Below are 12,980 nucleotides of genomic sequence, written 5' to 3'. Positions count from 1 at the left end.
TTTAAACTCAGCTGCTCCAAAACCGACCTTACCATCCTCCCCTCAAACCTGCTCTTCTTTCTGGTTCGGCCTTAAAATAAATGTATCATGTGTCTCTATGCCAGAAACTTCACACTCAACCCTGACCCCTCCCTCTTCCTTTCTCCTGTCTTCTTGGTCATGAAAATCCTGCTGAGACCCTTCCCATATGTGGGGTCTTAATTCAGGCGTTTACCATCGCTCACCTGTACTGGGACAGGCTTTCTGTCTGTCTCCCTCATGTGCATTCACTACTCTGCAGCCAGAATCATATTCATCAAACTAATCATGAAACTTTCCTTCTAAGAAAAAGAAACCTGAGGGAATCCTCACCCTAAGTGTCCAGCCCCACCTGGCATGGCTCTGCCACGTCCCCCCACGTTCTAGGGACAGTCCCCTGCAGACGGTGTTGGTGCTGTCCCACCTTTGCTCCATCATCCCATTCTCCTGCAATGCCTCATCCCTCTTTTTTTTTTTTTCCTGAAGTAGAATCTCAAGGTTTAACTCAAGTGTCAGACACTTCATGTAAAGCCTCATAGCCCCTGACCCTGTGTCTTTCTCTCCGATGTCTACTTATTATTAACTTCCCTAGCATCTGTGTTTCCATACCTTTGCAACAGACAGAGCATGAATTCTGGAGTTAGATAACTTCTGATTGATTTTCAGCTTGTTTACTCATAAACCGGGGTGCACATAAATTTACAAAGCTAGTTGGGATAATAACACTTCCCTCACAGAAACGTTCAGAAAATTAAATGAAATGGCCTGTATGAAAATGTCTATTCCAGGGCGCCTGGGTGGCTCAGTGGGTTAAGCCGCTGCCTTCGGCTCAGGTCATGATCTCAGGGTCCTGGGATCGAGCCCCACATCGGGCTCTCTGCTCAGCAGGGAGCCTGCTTCCCTCTCTCTCTCTCTCTGCCTGCCTCTCTGCCTACTTGTGATCTGTCTGTCAAATAAATAAATAAAATCTTAAAAAAAAAAATGTCTACTCCAGATCCTGGAGCAATCAGGACTCCTTAACCCACACGAGTTTCCTTTCCTTTGGTTACCCTGCCCCCCATGAATAGATCCATATAGATGTCAAACCCACAAGACCGTGAACTCTTTTGGGTCAACACGGGGCAGCACCCTGAAATTCAGTAGCTTTCCCACGGATGTCTGGGTGCGAAAACACACCCGTGCCCGATGGAAAGGGAGTTCAGAGTAAACACGTCATTCTCTCCTCCATAAACGGCTTGCTCTCCCAGACTGGTCCTTCCAGGCACCCAGTGACTTATGTAAGGTGCGGGAGTGTTATTCCCGGGGTCCAAGCACACACAACTCTATTCACGATCCCCAACAGACAGGCCAGGCTCAGGCCACACTTTCAGGTCTTAGAGAGTGTAATATAGGTGGGCATAGTTGACGGGCATTTTTATTTAATCCGTATTTCACAACTGTGTTCTTTCCATTATTCTTATTGTTGGGAGAAGCAAACTGAGGCCACATGGCTTATGTAACCAGCCCAAGGTCATGTCATGAACGAGGGACAGAGCCCCAGTCCAGCCCTAGATCTGTGCGGGTTCAGAGCCTGCGCCCTGACAGCGGGGACACACCACCTCCCGCGCAGAGGTCCCTGGCAGGGAAGGGAAGCTCTACCTGCGGCGACCTTCTTGCCCTCCTTCAGCTGGTTGGCCACATGTTCCGGCAGCATGGCATAAAGCAGGGTCTCTGTTTTCTTCTTTTCTATGGCCAAGTGCTTGGAGAGGATCCGCAGCTCCTCCTTCTTCCTCTCCAGCTGGTTGGACAGCTCAATCTCCGCCAGTCGCTGCTGGTTCAGGAGGATGAGGTCCCTGGTGGTGTCGTGGGGGGCGATGTCGGAGAGGTGCATGCCGCGTTCCTCCAGCTCCTGCAGGCTGCGAAGCTTCGGGGAGCACATGTATACCATGCAGCCCACGGCCTCCATCCAGATCATCTGGCCTGCCCATCACCGAGAAAAACGCGACAACAGAGCACGTCGCCGACAGGGGACACAGCTCACCAGATCACCACCCACACAATATGCCCTTTCATCCCTTGCACAGTCTCACACCTTTCCTGTCAGCCCCATTTCTTGAGGGCTCTATGCATACTTCCTGTCTCCACTTACTCTTCTTCCCTGTCTCATGGGTACCCTTTTTTACTGGGACGTGGCCCTCTTACTCCAACACAAGTCTGTCTCCCTCACCTCCTGAGCCCCCCTGCTGTTGGGTAGTGTCATGCAGAAACCCCCTCCCTGTAACCTCACTTCCGGAGACTTCCCTGACACTGCTTTGTTTCTGAGATTCCCCCCACTTCTTTCAATTTTCCCTTTAAGGTCTTTTTTTGCTCATTCCTTCAATGCTGGTGTTCCCCAGGTTTCTGTCTTGGTATTCTCTTAGTATTCCACAGTGGCACCCTACATCGTGCTGACGAGGAATCTGAATTTCCAAAGAAACCCTGCTTCCTGCACTCAAGTGCATCTTTCCTTAAAAAGAGATACGTTTATTATTTCACTATAAAAAGAGTATTCATGCATTGCAGAAAATGGAAGAAGTCAAAGAAAACAACAAAAGTTGCCCATAATCACACCACTCAGGTAATTACCAAAAATGGGTTTTCTGCCATCTTCTTTTTGTAATCTGAATTTTGCACTTTAAATTTATAATAGATATATCTTCCCTAGCATAAATATAGGTATGCATCATACTTTTTTTGCAGGCTGCATTGATTATACCATGTTTTATTCAACCAACTAGCTAGCACTGATTATGTTAGGTCCCTTTTATCAGTCTATAAACAGCATGACAATGGCCAAGCTTAAGGTAAGTCATTGTGTATAATCATGCCTATTCTGTTAAGGATGTAATCTTAGAAACTGGATTACTGAGACAAACAATATGCTCACTTTTAATGTTTTTGGATGCATATTGCTAAAATGCCCTCTAAAATGATCGTGACAATTTATACTCCCAACAGCAGTGATTTTTTTCTTAAACTACTCACCAGTATTTACACATGGTTACAGCTGAACTCACCTTCAGTCCCCTCTGCTTATTTCCTTGCCCTCACCCCTGCTATGAACCAGGCACACTATTCTAGGTATTAAGGAGTCAGCAGTGACTCAAACTGGCCAAGTCCCTGACCCCAAGGAGGTCACAGCATGTCTGTTCAGCTAGTTACCCAAGTTACCTAGTTTTATCACTCAGTTACCCAAGCAAGAAAGCTAATCATTAGCCTCAGTATTCTCTCTTTTTTGCAACCTTTACATCCAATCGCCAACTTCTACCTTAATTCTTTCCTGAATCTGTTCCTCATGCACCACCCCGGCACCACTGCTTGGGTCCTGTGGGGCTTTAAAGCTTCTCACCAACTCTCCCATGGCAGCCTCCCGCTTTCTATGCAACTTTTTGAAAAAACCAAAAACTCTGCCTTGTGCCTGTCTGAGCAATGGCCCAGATGGCAGAGAGCGATGAGGGGAGGGGTGAGTTCCTTACCTCGGAGTTTGAGTGCGGGCTGACTTTTCCATGCCTCAGGCATCCTTTCTCTTCGTGCCTTCAGGACAAATTGACTGTTGATAAATTTGCAGATGCTGAAAATGTTGAAGGTAACTTGGGGATGAATGATGGAGAAATACTCATCTAATCGAATCTTCTGGGTTTGGAGTCCCGGGACATACTTCTGAATATTCACTCCAGCTTGCTTGACCCTCAGCTATCCACAGAGGACAGATGTGAGACCAGGAAACAGAAAGCAACCTGCACCACGCACTTCCCCTTGGAAATACCACTCCGTATCCTCTCTGACTCACTAAGGAGGAGAAGGGGTCACTAATGGAAGAGATACCGTAGAAGTAATAAATATTATTTTAAAAATCAAATCTGCAGCTAATCTCTGAAAGAGGAAAGGGTAGTATAGGGTGCTCAAAAGCATATTTCTTACTAACAAGAAGTCTCAACTGGGTTGAGACTGTTCAAAGACTCAACAGGGTTGACAGTTCTTCTCTAACTCTGTGGGATTTCTCTGTTTCTGTCTCTTTCTGTCTCTCCCTGTCTTTGACTCTCTCTGCCTTCCCTCCCTTCAGAATTCATTAATAAAGAAACTAGCAAATTTTGTAGCTTAGATCTGACACCCAGGCCCCAGGTGAAGGAGTCCATCACAGACGTGAGGGGATATCTTCCATTGCTGCCTTCAGGGGACACACAGAAGGAAGAGGCAAAATGGGTCTCCTGTACATAAAATGTCCAATGTCTACATAAGTTGCCCATAATACTTAACATCACTAACCCCGGGCTGTCTGTTAGGCTACAGAAATTGACTTAACATTGTACAATAATTATCATTAAGTTTTCTGTGATTCTTAAAAAGAATCACTATCATTAAATTTTCTGTGATTCTTAAAAAGAAAAAGCAGTTTTCAAATACATCAGAATTTAAAACATTAATAGTAACAATAATAATATCCTCATAGCACCGGGGAAATGCCAAAGCATATTACTTTATCATTCCCTAGTTGTTTCTTATAGGAATGTTTGATTTCCTCAGTTAGATCGATTCTTTGCAAGCAGAGAAGACCCTCAAATGAGTAAATTTCATAGAATCTTTATCCAGCAGTCCACTGGAGGTGATGATTCCAACAGGTCTCTGATGATTCCAACAGATCAAATAAATATCAAAGAAAATCGCAACTACCCGAAGACATTTTAACTGATATTTTTTACCAAATTTATTTTGCCTCATTGCCCTTTAAATGAGCTTGTAATCAATTCAGTTGACATCATTTTAGCCAAGGAAATTGACACCAAACATTTTCCATTAATGGTCATCCTTACAGCTCCCACAAAACTGTGGCATGAGTTGGCACAGACCTCTCCCCTGATTTCAAGCTATAGAAAGAGAAGCTTGGTGGGATTGAGCCTTTCACAATGGCTACAAGGACGGCAAAGACCCTGATCTAAAATGTCACCCTGTCATTACTGTGTTCTTTCATCTCTCGGTGTCGTGAACTTTGACGTTATGTCTTTTTTTTCTAATAACAAACTTTCCCCCATGCACTCCCTAGTCTAGTCTCCTTGGTGCAGTCCCCAACCCATAGGTATGGGAGAAGATCCTGCACTCTGGTTTCTGGAGGATGCCAAAATGAAAAAGAAGTCAATGGTCCGTCACACCAGGCTAAATCCTAGTCTCCCAAACCCTGGGGACTCCTCAGGGACTTGAAAGTCCCCACCAGCCATGAAAGACCATACAACATCTTCCCTTCCCAGTTTATCCCTAATCCAAGCGACAGAGGGAAGGGGCCTCTTACTGATTCATCAAACACAATGTGGAAAGGAAAAGCATTGCAGAACGTCTTCTGTTCAATCCAGAGCTGCTCAGGATAAACTGGCACGAAGGTATTCACGAGATGCCCTGGGTGCAGAAAAAGAGAGTCCTGCTCACAGGCAGCTCACGCCACCAACCTGGCACAGAGCAGAGCTCGCTCGGGATAGCATCTTAAACGTTCATGGGCAAAGAGCAGTCCCCACTCTCTATCACAGGCTCCCTTAGCGTCTCCAGATGGCCACAGCAATTCTTCCAAATTAAAACAAACAGAAAACTTGCTACCGGGTTGAGAAGTACCCCCCTACCCCCTGCCAAGTTTCTGCCCGACGCTGAAGAGTTTCTGGGCCAATTGAGTATGTCTCGCCATGCAAACAGAGCCGGCATTGAAACGGTGACAGCCAGACAATGAGCTAGCAGAGCAGAGCGTGTGTGCCCGGCCCAGCGTCAGGGACATTTGCCATGGAGCTTTTTAGACTGACAGTTTTGGGTGGCACATGAAAATTTAACCAACAGCCCTATTTGGCAGGGGGTAGAGATTCGAAATGGAGCCTTTTTGATATGAAAATCTCCCAGACAAAGGATGTCAATTGCGTGTTTGACTCGCTTGCCATGGCTTGAGGGACTCAGAATGCAGCCTTTTGAGCCCTGCAGACCTCCTCCCAGATGCATGTCACCAGGACCTACGGGGCAAAGCGGGGAGGGCTCTAGCTCCGGGCTCCCAGTGGGGCGGGGCTCCCATTCTGGCTTAGTCATTAGTGCTGATCAGGGGATGGGCTCCGTGTCAACAAGGGCACCTTCAGAGCCTGACGCCTTCATTTTTCATGCAGAAGATGGAGGACCTTGTGCAGGGCCATACAGCACCTCAGGGACGGAGCCAGAAATCTGCTTTCTTGGCTCCTAATCCAGTGTGCTTTGCACTACTGGACACCATGGTTATTAACTGCAGACTTCTAGATCAGAAGTGCATCCCAGTCCCGAAGGCCCAAGAAGCTGTAGAAAATGCATTGTTTTTGAAAATATGTCAGTTCTCATTCTCCTTCCTTTCAACACAGTCCCCAGCTAGGACTGATTCCCATCCTCTCTCCAGTGGCTTTCCCTGATTATCGGGGAGACTGTGTCTCTCTGTGTCACCCAGCACAAAAGGGACAAAGGAGGGCAAGTTACAGTCTGACGTTTTAAAGTTAAAAATCCTGCCTCCAAATCCAAGCTCTGCAGAAATCAGTGACATCATAATCATGGAAGACTTGACCCATTTGTGTGCACCAAGCCATTACTCGGCTCCAAGAGTCACAATCAGGAAATCAGGAAACTCACCTTTTCCAAACATGACTATGCTTCTCACAATTTCCCAGTGTGATTTCTTCACAGGACAGACAGAGACACTCAAATACTTCTCTTTCATCCTAAGGAAAGCCGCCTCCATAGCCTGTAGATGACAAAAAGAAAAGCACGTGTGTCTGGTCATGGGACTGGTCATGTGCCTAGACGTGCACAAGCCCCATTCTGCTGTAATCAGGACCAATGGAACAGCAAGTCCACACAAGGTCAGTCTTAGCAAGACTTTCTTATCCCTAAGATTTGTACCTAGTTAATCTTCCTGTTGTTTCTCTGCCAAAGGCAGCAAGGACTTCTTACAAATCTCACGATAGGGCTGGCATGAAAATCACATAGGAACATCTTCTCTTCTTGTGGTTGGAGATTCTGTAGCCAACACTTTGAGGGGGGCTTTGAATGCTCTAAGACATAAACACTGGGTGCTCCAGGAGACACAGAATCATCGGGATGCTTGCATAAGCTGTGTGGATATATGTAGGACCTAAGTAGAAAATGTTCACTCTACAAGTTGGAATTGAGGCAGCCATCACAGGATCAGGAATTGACTCCAGACTCCCAACTGGTCCCAGCTCTAGAAGTGGGCGCTAAGGGCTTAAAAGGTCAATTTATTTTAGAAGGATTGCAAAATAAGCCACAAAGCCAAATGTCTGGCCTTCATATTGGTGTTTTTAGAGGTGAAAATATTCCAGGCTGAAGTTCGTCCCCGAAAACCTCCCAGTGTTTATCCAAGTTTTCTTAACCTAGCCATTCTCAACCAATAATGATTTTGTCCCTACCACTGCCCTGGAGATATTTTTAATTCCCACAGCTAAGGAGTGGGGAAGCAGGGTCCTACTCACGTCTGGTAGATGAGCTAGGAATGCTACTAGACGAGCACAAGACAGCCCATCATAACAAAGAATTATCTGGCCCAAAATGTCGGTAGGGTTAAGGCTGAGAAGCTCTGCCTTAAATCCACTATTAGAAGGTCCATTTGGTTCTGTTGCATCGATTGTTCGGAGACTGGATCTGTGCTTCGCAAAGACATAGCAAACCCAGTACCTCTTGGTCTCTCAGGATGTCCTGATTGTCTTGTTTCCAGTTTGGTTTTGCCCTTCTTATCTCTCTGTGAGACTTCTGCACAACCAGAAACACAACATGCTCCTTCTTTCCTGTCCTCTCCTCTTCCTTACTCATGTTAAGGATATCCATGGTCACATCAGTGTCAAAGAAGTCTTTGGCCACAGCCTCAATGATACCTACAGCAGAAGGACACTTAACGGTGAGGGATGGCAAGAGGCAGTTTTGCCACCAAAAGTTATAATCAAGTTAGACTTCAGATGAATATCCCAGCGTTCACTAAGCCCAGGCCCTGCATCAAGACAGGCAACAGAGGACAGATTAATAAAATTAAAAATAAAATAACTTCTGGGTAGTGGTTTAAATTATATATGTCTGCATAACAAATATAGCCCTGCCACTCCAATTTCTAGTTTAACATCTATTCATTTGTTTGTTTATTTCAGGAAGGCATTTAACTCACTAAACCAACTCTAGAAATAATGTAAACAAAATCTAGTTATAAAAGCATTAAGGACCATGTTCTAAAAAGAGGTGCTCTGGAAATCTATCCCGGAGTTATAATATAAGCATGGGAAAATTGTGCATGAAAATGTTCACCAAAGCAATAACAAAAGAGTAGTATCGACTAAAAATTCAACAACAGGGGACTCATTATTTACAATATGGATTATCACTCGGCAGTTGAAAATGAGTTTAAAGGACCATGTGCAAACATAGAAGGATGCTTTTTCTCCATAATGCCGAATACACAAAGAAATGTTGATACAAAATAATATGCAGAATCATCATAACTATGTAAACATGTAGTTCAAAATGTTAAAATAAAAAATGGAAACTGTTCCTTCTTTTGACACCTTGGGAACTTATTTTAATGGCCCAAAGGCTTTGGGAGTAATGATCAAGATGACAAAGAATCAGATAATGGAAGAGCTGGGTGAGCTATGAGCCATCCTGGAGACTCTGTGAGGAGAACTCCAGAGACGTTGTAACTGTGGGCTGGTGGGGCTGTTCCCATACCTGGTACGATGTGGCACAGACCACTCCTGTCAGAGTAGTAATGGAGAAGCATTTTCCCATCTGCTGCTTTCTCCACACGGAATGATGGTGCGTTCATCTCCTATTTGAAAGACATGACATGTTTCTCCCAGAAAACCCAAGTTATTTAAATTATACTTTAAAGGCTTTGTGCACAACAGTACTTACCCATAACGACAAAGAGAACTGTATCCCCAGCCCCTCTCCAATCACACAAAATCCAGGATGGTTTTGACCCCTACATGTCAGGTATTTGATATTATCCCTAATTCCCTAACCCACTCTATATGGCAAGTGTTAGCTCTCTTTTAAAGAGGAAGAAACAGGCTCAGTGGAGTCAAGGCTGAAGTCAGGGTGCAACAAATATGGACCCCAGTGAGCCTTCGCACCCTGTGCGCTGCTTCTAGCCACACTCCAGGGCGGGCCAGCCGCTTGGCCTGTGAGCAGGTGACCATGGGCGTCTTCACCCTCTGAAAGATCAGGCGCTCAGAGCGACTTGGAGAAGAGTTCATTTCTTATCCTGGAAGTCACATGCTGTCTGCGGTGTAACATTGCACATTTGGAAAATCAAGATACATCGGAAGAGATCATCTTTCTCTGGGAACAAATGTTGACATTCAAGTTTGCACCATCTCATGGTAGATGTATGTCAAGAAATAAAGATGGAGACGTTGCCTGGGGGAGTCTCTGAAAAGAAAGAGCCTCCCCCCGCCAACCTTGATTAGTAGGCAGCTCAACACCCAGGCTTATAGCCCGTGGTCCAAGTGAGGGAGGAGACTTAGGGAGGTGGGTTCCTACCATGATATTTGCTTTCTTCTATGGTAGGAGGGTTTCTAGTTAAAATAAGTTTCTTTTAAAAAATTATACACACACACACACACACACGTATATATATAATTTTTAAGAATTTAAATATAGAAATTAAAGAACTGAAAATTTTTTAAAGAACTTAAAAAGATTTTTTTTTAAATTTAAGAATATTAAATAAATAAATATATGTATATATAAAGAGGATTTGAGGCAACACATATAAAAAGCACATAATAAAATAGGAGATTGAAAGTTATTTAAAAAACTTTGCCCAAGCCCTGCATAGTGAAAAAAATAACAGTCTGAAATTCACAGCCTCTTGCTATCACTTCCACCTTCAGTCCTCACCCCCAGCCTAAGCTACTTCCCAGAGATGCTGCTCAAAGTCTGTGATTTTAATTCTATCCAACTCTCTGAACAGTAAGATAATACTTTTGTTTTTTTTAATTGAAATAGAGTTTTATGGAAGTGGAGAATCAGGGCAAAGGGAAATAATGGGAAGCAGACAGAGCATGATCTTTGGGAGACAGGCTTATGTGGGGTTGCATCCCAGCTCAGCCACCATAACCCGGCAACTGGGGCAATTATTTGACCTTTCTGGACCTGTTTTCTCATCTATATCGTGAGAAAAAATAAGAATACCTAATCTTAGGGGTGTAAGGAGGATAAGTCAATGATTATAAATTACTTAGCCCAACGTCTGCCTCATAATTAGCACCCAGTGAAAGTTAGCTTAAAAAAAAAAAAAAGCAAGATTAAAGGCACAGCTAAAATCAGAAACGTATGCCTTAAGGCTTTGACAGATGACTAGAGGCATCTGAGACATAAAGAGAGACATAAAGAAAAGTCAGCATTATCTTATTTTACTTGTGCCTAAAGAAACAATCTAGAATGTTCTGCGCAGTATAAAGCTCGACAGCTAACAGGTATCACTGCCAGTGTTTAATTACAACTTGCATATTAAAACATTTATATATTTTATTCATGTCATCATGTGCAAAATACCCTCACATACACCCTGAGAAGTTCTATTCTTTTAAGATTTTATATATTTATTTGGAGAGAGGGAGAGAGAAAGAGAGAGAGAGAGAGGGTGAGAGGTACAGGCAGAGGCAGAGAGAGAATCTCAAGCAGACTCCCCGCTGAGCACAGACCTGACTCGGGGCTCGATCTCACGACCCTGAGATCATGACCTGAGCTGAAACCAAGAGTCAGACAATTAACTGACTGAGCCACCTAGGCACTGCTGAGAAGTTCTGTTCTTTAGCATTGGTTTGGGCACATGAAGGAATGACAGATGGCTACTCCAGAGGAAAGGTATTAGGAGTTGGGTGTACAAACAATGGGCTTGAACTTCAGACCCTCAGTTCCACCCACCCTTATTCATTAAAGCGGGAGTAAATGGTGGGCACAGTATCTGGAGCATAAAAGATGATCCATAATTTTTTGTTGTTGTTGTTTAATGAATGAATGGGAGAACAGTAACATTCTCCAGGACTGTGATTTCAGATATTAGCCAAATTTACAGGTGAAAGATGCTATATTAAAATATGGGACATTATTGAAGGGGCCCAACTGTATTTCTTTGTATCCTAACGGTGGTGCTTTAACTAAGAAATTTTAAAGGAAGTTGCCATATGAATTATTATCATTTTTTTAACTGGCCATATGGAACAGAGAGAAAAGGGAAAAGAAAGAAGCTATTATTATTTGTGAAATGCCTTTTCTAGACTGAGCACAATGCGGGGGACTTGCGCATGTGCTCTCTTATAATTCACACAATAATATGGGGGTGGATTTTTTTTTTTAACTATTCATCCCTTTTTGTCTCTGTGTTTGCCCAATGCCTACAAAAAGGGCTTGGCACTGAGTAGATAATCAATACATACCTACTAAATGAATAAGTGAGAACCTAGAGGTCCATTGAGGGTACCACACAGCAAGTCAGTTGGTCAGACAGTGTGGTAGGTCCATATGACCCCATAGTCAGAGCTCCTTCTGTTCCCTCCATCCTTGAGTAGTTCACAAGATAGCAACAGGACAGCCCACCTACTCATCCTACTTGAAGCCAGTTAAGGCTTCTAAGCTTCTTATTCTTTATGTGAACAACAGAGAAAATAATCATTTTCCCATGGAACACGCAGAAGGGTGACTTATGGTTGAGGGGGCATTTAGCTTGAATATTCCCATTTTATCCCTATGACAACCCTTCAAGGGCAGTTATGAACCAGTTATGAACATTAAATATAAAAATAGGGAAGAAAGAGCTTAGTCAACTATCAAGAGTCCTAAAAAGAAATATAAATAATTTTATATAAAATAAAAACATCTAAGTGCCATTTTGCCTATTTAATGGAGCATTTTCTTTTCTTAAAAAAGAAAAGGAGGTCTAGGCGTTTGAATTTCCTTCCTTCCAACAAGGAAGGAAAACCAAGGGAAGAACTCCAGAAGGATAGATCCCAATAGGGACATTAGTTTCTCAACACCGCAAGCGGCCACCCCGCAGGTCACTCAGCGCGGGATGGTTTCTGACTGTGGCTCTGGGCCCTGTCAAGCCCTTCCTTCTGATATGTGAGAAAATGAATCTGGCTACAGAAGCTATTTATCAGCTCCATCCAGGCCAAGAAACCTGAGGAGCGATCTTGCAAATCCACCGAAACCTGATTGTTTCCCAGCCTTCATTCCCGCTGGGATCAGTCTTTCAGATTTCATTCCAAAGCCACACCAGAGACTGCTGGAAGAAGCTGACCTATGTCGCCAAGCTGACCTCTTCAGCTTGTCCTTCTTGGTTGCCAGCCAGCTGATCAAAGTGGCCAACAGGCATTCATTGTCCCGTCCTTCCAGACACCGAGTACCAAGGATTCTCCCCGCCCCTGCACCTGCACCCCTCCTGGGGCAGGGCGACGATGACCGAGGACTGCCTCAGGCATTTGCTCCCCCTTAGAGCCACCAAGACTGGCCTCAGAGAGTCTTACCTGATAAGACAGTGCGAGGTAACTGTGGAGGGCATCAAGGTTTTCAATAAACTCCGTGAGGTTTCCACCCAGTGTCCGCAACATCCTGTCGTAGCCAGACATCTTGCAGAATTTAAAGAAGTATTCTCCAAAGAGTTTCAGAATGGCTTCCATGGACACGCCTGTGGAACCCAAAGCATAGCCCCCAAATAAAAGCACCTGCAAAGTGTTCATTCTCATTCGGGCGGTCTTCCTTGGGCTCCAAAGTGTTCACATCCTGCCCATGGGACATGTTATTAAGCAGCTTCCAAAGTGTTCGCTTTCCACCGTGAGGAAGCCAATGAGTCTTGACACAGGAACATAAGATTCTTCTAACCCTACCCCAGTCTTTTCTGTGGTCCCCAAGACATAAATTCCTCTACAGTCCAGAAGCGACAGCTTCCCATC

At 44.3% G+C, this 12,980-nt stretch overlaps 1 protein-coding gene across 1 annotated transcript in view; it reads right to left on the bottom strand.

Annotated features, from left to right (window-relative positions):
- The window catches only part of LOC101674897 (guanylate cyclase soluble subunit beta-2-like), a 31,171-nt gene extending 18,467 nt beyond the window's left edge, over positions 1 to 12,704 (bottom strand). Inside the window, exons 1-7 of the mRNA XM_004775229.2 lie at positions 12,555 to 12,704; positions 8,752 to 8,851; positions 7,714 to 7,910; positions 6,652 to 6,763; positions 5,321 to 5,424; positions 3,513 to 3,729; positions 1,657 to 1,977 (exon numbers count right to left, since the gene is read on the bottom strand). Coding sequence (XP_004775286.2) covers positions 1,657 to 1,977; positions 3,513 to 3,729; positions 5,321 to 5,424; positions 6,652 to 6,763; positions 7,714 to 7,910; positions 8,752 to 8,851; positions 12,555 to 12,656 — 1,153 coding nt within the window. The 5' untranslated portion in view covers positions 12,657 to 12,704. The remainder of the gene's footprint in view (positions 1 to 1,656; positions 1,978 to 3,512; positions 3,730 to 5,320; positions 5,425 to 6,651; positions 6,764 to 7,713; positions 7,911 to 8,751; positions 8,852 to 12,554) is intronic.
- Between the last annotated feature and the right edge of the window lie 276 nt (positions 12,705 to 12,980).

Source organism: Mustela putorius, unplaced genomic scaffold, assembly GCF_011764305.1.
Source record: "Mustela putorius furo isolate JIRA1106 unplaced genomic scaffold, ASM1176430v1.1 tig00000461_pilon_pilon_pilon, whole genome shotgun sequence".
NCBI classification, from domain to species: domain Eukaryota; kingdom Metazoa; phylum Chordata; class Mammalia; order Carnivora; family Mustelidae; genus Mustela; species Mustela putorius.
The sequence above is the reverse complement of the archived record's forward strand: the minus strand, read 5'-3'. Positions and strand labels throughout refer to the sequence as shown.